The sequence below is a fragment of the Lemur catta genome, chromosome 2, assembly GCF_020740605.2.
Source record: "Lemur catta isolate mLemCat1 chromosome 2, mLemCat1.pri, whole genome shotgun sequence".
NCBI lineage: Eukaryota > Metazoa > Chordata > Mammalia > Primates > Lemuridae > Lemur > Lemur catta.
Window position 1 is genome coordinate 3,784,717 of NC_059129.1, and position 7,371 is coordinate 3,792,087.

The window sequence follows — 7,371 nt, forward strand, 5'->3', positions numbered from 1 at the left end:
GGGCTTGGAAGATCACTGGGGGCTGGAGAGGTGGGGGTGGGGCTGGTCACCCCCACCCCCCCGCCAGGCTTTACTGCCCAGGACGCCAAGGACAGACCCTCGGCCTAGATTTGGCCCAGAACACGCCTACGCCTCATGCCCGGCCCCGCAGGCCACAGCGGGGCGCTGTGCACCCAGGTCTCCCGGGACGGTTGGGAGAGCCCGGTACGGGCTTGCGGGGAACCCTGTCCTTTTGAAGCCTGCAGGTTCACACCTTTAAACCCTCCCCTTCTTTTTCCCTAACAAATTCAATTTTGTTTTAAAAATGTGGCTAATACAAGCTAACTAATACGAGGCTAGCTTCCTTGATATGTCAATCTAGTCGTTCCTTTGTGTCATTTTGCCATAGAAATTGTCAGTGAATTCCGAGAGGGGTGGCATCCCGCAGCAGGGTGGACGCATGCTCTGATTCTCTCCTCTTTCCTTCTCCCAAATCATTTTTTTTTTTTTTTATGAGACAGGGTCTCACTCTGTTGACGCAGCTAGAGTGCAGTGGCATCATCGGAGCTCACAGCAACCTCAAACTCCTGGGCTCAAACGATCCTCCTGCCTCAGCCTCCCGAGCAGCTGGGGCTACAGGCATGCACCACCATGCCCGGCTAATTCTTCCATTTTTGGTAGAGACGGCGTCTCGCTCTTGCTCAGGCGAACTCCTGAGCTCAAGTGATCCTCCCGCCTCGGCCTCCCAGAGTGCTGGGATTACAGGCGTGAGCCACCGCGCCCGGCACAAGCGACCTTCTTATGGCTACAGCTAAGGACAGCCCGCTGTCCGGCACCACTTGGGTTGCTCCCCTGCGAGCCGCTCTCAGCAGACTTTGTCAGGAGTCCTTCTCCGTTCACTTGTGGCTCACGGAGCCCTGTCTGCCGCTCCTGTTTTATGCTCCCTGTACCTCTCGTTTTGTGTTTCTGATGCCGTGTGACGCAGGCCATCTGGTCCTGCCAGTCCGACAGAGGCCGCCATGTGGGCAGTTCCGTCACACAGCGGGGTGGCAGGGGCTCTCCCTTCTCCCTCCTGACGGTCCGGGGCACAAACCCAAAGGGCTGCCTGTTGCCCTCGTGTGTGGCACACAAAGTCCACCGCCAGCAGCCCCCTTCGTCTCTCCTGCCCCTTCCCGCGTGGCTGGGCCCCTCGGTACTCACCATTCGGGCCCAGAGGAAGAAGAGCAGCTGGTGGGACAGGCAGTAGGCCGAGCAGCCCGGCTTGGTCATGAGGGCCCTGCAGGAGTCCGAGAGCCCGCAGGGCTGGCTGCTGTCATTCCTGGGGGCAAAGGGGGTCCGGGCTGTCAGGGTGGTGCCCCATTCCCGCCCTGGGCCCTCCCAGGCCGTGACCTCCCCACCAGTTGTTGGAATCTCCAGTGGGTTCCAGGCCCCTGGTTGGGCACAGGGTGGCCAGATCAAGTACAGGTGTCCTTGACTTGCTCAGTCTGGCACCCCTAGCACCGGGGAGGCGATGCTGGAGCTATCCTGGGGTGGGGGAAGCCACCAGGGGCTGAGACTTCGAATTGCTCCGTGGGACTCTCAAATAACATCTTTCCAGCACTGCCCGAAACAGCGGATGCCTGAACCCGGACAGCCCGGGGTCAGCACAGCGCTGCTCAGTCCTCCTGCCTGGCCTGCGCCAGAGAAAAGGCAGGCAACAGGGGTGGGCCCGGCGTGCCCGGGGCCAAACACCTCTCTGAAGGATGCAGAGAGGATGTGGCCGGCAGCTGCTGCCACTGTGCCCAGGGCCTGGCTCCAAGCCCACCCAGCGGCTGGGTAAACCGGTCAGCCAAGGTAGGCTCAGTCCCGCCTCCCGGGACCTGCGGCCCGTGGGGAGACAGGCCCCTCGGACGACTGCAGACTGCACTGTGGCAACCAGAGTGTGGCAGAGCCCACCAGGGAGGCCGCGTGTGTGCGGGGTCAGGGACGGTTCTGTAGTCAGGCCGCTGGCGCTGGTCCTGGAGAGAGGCCCAGTGACTTAGGTGCGGGGGGCGGAGGGGGGGTGCGGGAGGAGCAGAGGCTTTGAAGTGGAGGGAGGAAGAGAGGATGAAAGGAGGCCCGGGGGCCAGGTCGCAGGGGTGGCCCAGCAGGGCACCGAGGAAATGGAACTTTGTCCAGGGAACTAAGGGAAGCGCAGGAAGTCTCGTTGGGGGGGGTGTGCTCAGCTGTGGTTTGCAAAAGGACGTGCGGTGGGGCTGGGACACCGCCAGGTGGCCGGGAGCCAGGTGGCCGGGAGTGGTTCCCCACCCCGTGAGCCGCCCTGGGTTTGCACAAACCCTGGGACTCGGCCCGGGGCGCATGGGGATGCGTGGGGGTGGGGTGGGGTGGGGGAGCCCGGGCCCCTACCTGGTTCCCAGCAGCTCCACCAGGCATGAGTCACTGCTGTCCTCGGAGAAGGAGTCCTCGGGCTCGAAGGTGGGGTAGACCAAGGAGGCGTCGGTGCGGGTCCAGGCGCGGGGCAGCTTCCAGAAGCCGGGCAGGAGGGTGGGCTGGAACTCTGGCAGGGAGGAGAGGCGGGGCTAGGGGTGCTGTGGCTCCTGGCCAAGGAGCTGGGTGTCCCGTGGGAGCTCGACACGTGCAAAGCTGGTCCTGTCTCGAGCTGGGCTTGGGGAGAAAGAGGAGCTCGTACGAAACAGACGCCCAGCCAAGGGGCTTCTTCACGATGGCGCAGGCTAGGGTGGTGCCAGGGACCAGGCCTGGGGGCCGCAACTGCAGGGAGGCCAGCCCGTGCCAGCAGGGCCGGGCTGTGGTCACCTGCAGCGGGGCCACTGTGTGACCGGAAATCGTGGCCTGGCTGACAATGCCCCCACTCACCCGTTCGCACAGGTTTGGACCAGCACAGAGGGGCTGGTTTTATGACTGTCCCCTGACCGGCACCAGGAACAACTCAGGCCAGGCTTACTGGGTGGGACCTTTGTTGGGGGTCACTGGAGCCCAGTGAGGAGCGAGGCTCCCCACGTTCTAAGGCACAGAGAGGTGCTGCAACACACCAGCGTCTGCTGTGCACAGGCTGGGCTGCCTGCCATTGGACCAACACCCTCCACTCTGGTCTAGCCTGAAGGCCCCAAGCTGGGACGGGAGCTGAAGGCATGAGAGGAGACACTGCCACTTCCCACCCACTCTGCACAGGCGGGCGGGGGGGGGGGGGGCGGGCGTCATCTCAGTCTGAAGTCAAGGATGAGCGAATGTCCCCAGGGTCTCTCTGAGGCTTGCTCGGCCAACAGGTCACAAGCAGGTTACAGGCTGTCCTGACCCTGCCTTGCACCAGGAGGGGCCCACACAGACTCCGCGTTCCTGGAAATGGGATTCCACCCCTGCGATTACCTCTCAGGTACTCGGGGTCGCTCAGCTTGAGGTAGAAGATAGATCTTTGGAGGAGCGACTCCAGCTTCGCGGCCAGCGTCCCCACGCGCAGGCTCAGCGGCTGAAGCAGGGGGTCCTGGGCCCACTCCGCCTGGACGCTTCTTAGCTGCCCTGGGAGGGAGCAGAACTCATTCATGCCACCATCTGACAAGCCACTTGGGTGGGAAAAAATATCCCAAGTTATAATGTTTACCGTGGGCCTCCCTGCCTTCCCAGCACACAAGGGCGAGGGATTTGCTGAGCTTATTGGAAATTGGGCCTTTGTGGGGCTGATCGGAGTGGGGGGGGACAGGTGTGGGGGTCAGGGTGGTGGAAGGTGGTGGCCAAGACCTTGGTTTCTGGAGGTGGGCCTGGGTTCAGATCCTGACTCTAAACCAGAGAAAGTCATTTCATTTCTCTCCTTCTCACTTTCTCCATCTGTACAGCAGGGATAACAATAGTCCTTACTTTTTGGAGGGGTGTTGTAAGGATTAAATGAGCTAATGTGTAGTGAGGATTTAGTATTATCCACAGTGCAAAGTCAGCACTTAATAAAGTTTAGCCATTAGTATTAATTAAGGAGACTTAGGGTCTACTATACATAAGGAAAAATGAGGGAGGAATTCAGATTGTAGGGTGGAGAGCCACTGCGTACTGTTGTGCTGGTCGTGCACTGCATTCATATTGTGGGTTTACATATGTATTAAGACAGTTTCCCAGCAGATGGCAGTCAGGGTAGCCGCCCTCAGGTAGAAACTTCGAGGGAGAGTGGATTAGGTTAAGGAGTCTTGCAGGCTCCATAACCCCCACGCCCTTGGCTCCCTCCCCGAGCAAACCTTCAGGGAAGCAGCACAGGCTTGGGAGTGCCGATAGGGACGGGCCTGGGCGTGCCAAAGTGTCTCCTCCTGTGCCTGCTCCGGGTCTGCAAAGTCCAGCGGGACCCAGAGTCCGCCCACTTGGAGCTCGTTGTTTGGAAAAAGGCAGCTAAGGGAGTCGCTGCCCTTAGTCGAGGACGCTCAATGCTTTCACAGACAGAAGCACTAACAGCCAACAAGTGTTGAGCCCTACAGGTGGGATGGCTTACGTGAAATACACGACCCCAGGTGGAACTCCCATCCACGTGGAGGGCTGATGTGTGGGGAGATCCAGGATTTGAACCCAGGCAGGCGGGCTCTGCAGCCCTGTTCTGGACGGCTTGCACTGCCTTTGCTCCCTTGTCGGGGGCAGCTCACTGCTGTCATTGTTCTAAGCAGCTGAGGTCCCGGGGGATTTGCTATGCGGCAACAGATTCTCGCAAGGGGAAGGCGCGCAGCGTGGAGGGGACGCAAGCAGCGGGGAGCCAGGCTCACAGGCTCTGGGGAGGGGAAGCTGGTCCGGGGCTGTTACACTGAGGGTCAGTGCTACCCAGTAATGGCTAAGAGAACCCCTCCCCTCATTGGTAAAAAGTGGGCAACAATCGCCAACGTAGCCTCAGCGATGTGGAGAGAAGGCAGCTAAGTAGCCCATGCAACGCACGCAGGGTGGGCCGGCACCCAGCAGGCGCCTGGAAACGGTTCCTGCTATCAAATGGGCCCGGAAACACCTGCCCCCGTGGGAGCCGCCCGCCCCTCCCATCTCTCTCCGTAAGGAACTACAGACCTCGGGCTGCTGACGACAAGATTCTGTCCCTCAGTTTCCTGAGCGCTTATTCAACACCTGCTGCACACCTGGCGCTGTGCTTGGCACCAAGGATGGACACGAGTCAACACGGCGCCACTTGGTCCCCGGGGGCTGGTACACCAGGTGGATCTGAACCCTAGACCCACCACCCGTTAGCTGTGAGGCACTGGGAGGCACTTGAACTCTGTGCCTCAGTTTCCCCACCTCTGAGCCGCTCGGCAGGTGCCCGGGGAGCACCCACCCGACGCCTGCTTGCACGGCCACTTCTCAGCCCTCACGGCCCCTCCTCCATCAGAAAGAGACACGACAGACTATATTGTACAACTCCGACAGTATAAAGACAAGTACGTTTATATTATATTTTAAAACATTTTCTTCCATTTAAAAGCTCATTTCTTTCTTCTTATTTTAAAAGAAATAAAACATTTTCATGGGTCCCTAAAAGTACCGTGGTCCCTCGGCGCGGTGCCCGCTGTGCTGGTGGGGAAGCTGTCCCGTCGTGTGAGATGATGGTTGTCCTTCGTTTCCAGAGCAGTCTCCAGACGGGGCTGGGGTTAAGTGGCAGCCCCCTGGGTGTGTCCCCTGCCTTGCCCTAGCCCTGACCTGGCAGGAGGGGTGGGACTTGGGGCTCTCCCCAGGTGAGGAAGTGACACGGGGGAGGCCATGTAACTGAGATGGAGCAGGTTGTCCTGCGCCCCCCTGCTTCTCCTGATCCTGGGTGGGCGGAGAACTGCGCTGGCAGCAGAGGGGAGTTAGGGAGATGCCCACAGCCCAGCCTGGGAGCCAGCACCAAGCCTGGGGGCTCTGCCGCTTTGGTCAGGGTGGTCTGTGGGGAGGGGCTCGCTGCAACTCTGGGGTGTGTGTGTGTCTCCCTGTTTGCCTTGGCCCATCTCCAGCCTCCTTCTCGGGGATCTTATATCTCTCAAAGAGAAACAAACACTTGGCTGTTTTCACAGAACCTTCAGTGGCTTGGCTGGAAGTAGAGGAAGCCGGGGCTGGAACCTGACCTCAGGGGTCCCCAGTCTTTTCTGTAGCTGCCTTCCTGCAAGGGGAGGGGCCCTCCCACAAGCACCCGTTAAAGTGGCACGCTCCCTGCCCCCTTGTTTGTGGCATGTCTGGGTGGGGTGGGGGCTGTCAAATGGATCATTTCCTTCCCAGAAACTAATAATTTCGAAATCTGTTCCCATGTTGCTTTAAGTCCCTTCTACTTCTAAAAAACTCAGTGACGGCCGACTGGCCCCAGACCCCCAGGAAGAGCAAGCCCATCGCCTCCTCTTTCCCTGTGGCCAAAGCAGGCTATTCCGGGGCCAGAAGGTTGCAGGTCTGAGACGTGCAGAGCGGGGCATGGGACCAAGCTGGTTTTCGCAGGGGCCAGTCCAGGGGAGTGAGGGCTCACTCACCTTCCAGCACCCGGAACCCCACCACGCCATCCAGGTTGATCTCGGGCAGCCTCTCCTCTAGGAAGAAGGTGGCTCTCTCCAGCGCCGACAGGATCAGGCCTGCAACGGTGGCCTTACCCTCTGCAGTGTCCAGCCGTGGCAGTGAGGAGGGCCACAGCGGTGGCAGTGCCGTCAGTAGGAGCAGGAGCAGCAGTGCCGGGCTGGCCATGGCTGGCCTCTGCTCGCAGCTGGTCGCACGCTCAGCACCAAGGTCTATGGCTGGGGCCGGACGGCCTCTGCACGCCCTCCTCCCGCCTCCTCCTCCCTGCCTTCCCCCGGCAGACCTGCAGACAAGTGGTCAGGCAGGACTGCCCAGAAGCCTGGGGCAGCCTGGGCAAAGGGTTCTGGGAAGGGCGGCTGCAGGGGGCTGTTGTCGAGGGTGGCGATCAGGCCAGTCCTGGGCTCGAGCCCACTGGCCACAGGCTGGGGAGAGGGGCCCACCCTGCACTGCTTGGCCCTGGTTCTCCAGGTCAAAGGCTGGATCTTTGATCTGCAATAACAATTGCAACTCAGAAATCCTGAAAAAGCCCTGAAAAGCAAAGTTAATTTGTTTATTTTAAATAAATTCAGAACAAACTTACTTGAGGGCACACCTACCTTGAGCTGAGGCAAGCTTCCTGAGAGGCACCGGCCAAGAGAAACAGAGTCGGAACTACAAGGGCAAGCCATGAATGTCCTGCAAAACTTTCTGGTAGTCACATCTTAATAAGCAGCAATGAGCAGGTGAAATTAATTCCAATGATCGATTTTATTTGACCCAATATATCTAAAGTATTATCGTTTCACCATGTCATCAATATAAAAATGATTAATTTCCATTTTTCTCCTACTAAGTCTTTGAAATGGGTATTTTACACTCACTGCACGTTTCAACACACACTGTCCACATTCCAAGGGCTTGGTGGCCACATGT

At 59.4% G+C, this 7,371-nt stretch overlaps 1 protein-coding gene across 2 annotated transcripts in view; it reads right to left on the bottom strand.

The window, feature by feature from the left end:
- The window catches only part of C2H16orf89 (chromosome 2 C16orf89 homolog), a 14,519-nt gene extending 7,691 nt beyond the window's left edge, over positions 1 to 6,828 (bottom strand). Inside the window, exons 1-4 of one of the 2 annotated variants that reach the window (XM_045542535.1) lie at positions 6,420 to 6,828; positions 3,343 to 3,492; positions 2,365 to 2,515; positions 1,180 to 1,297 (exon numbers count right to left, since the gene is read on the bottom strand). In XM_045542535.1, the coding sequence (XP_045398491.1) occupies positions 1,180 to 1,297; positions 2,365 to 2,515; positions 3,343 to 3,492; positions 6,420 to 6,627 (627 nt within the window). In that variant the 5' untranslated portion in view covers positions 6,628 to 6,828. The remainder of the gene's footprint in view (positions 1 to 1,179; positions 1,298 to 2,364; positions 2,516 to 3,342; positions 3,493 to 6,419) is intronic. The other variant, XM_045542536.1, reaches the window with a different exon arrangement.
- Between the last annotated feature and the right edge of the window lie 543 nt (positions 6,829 to 7,371).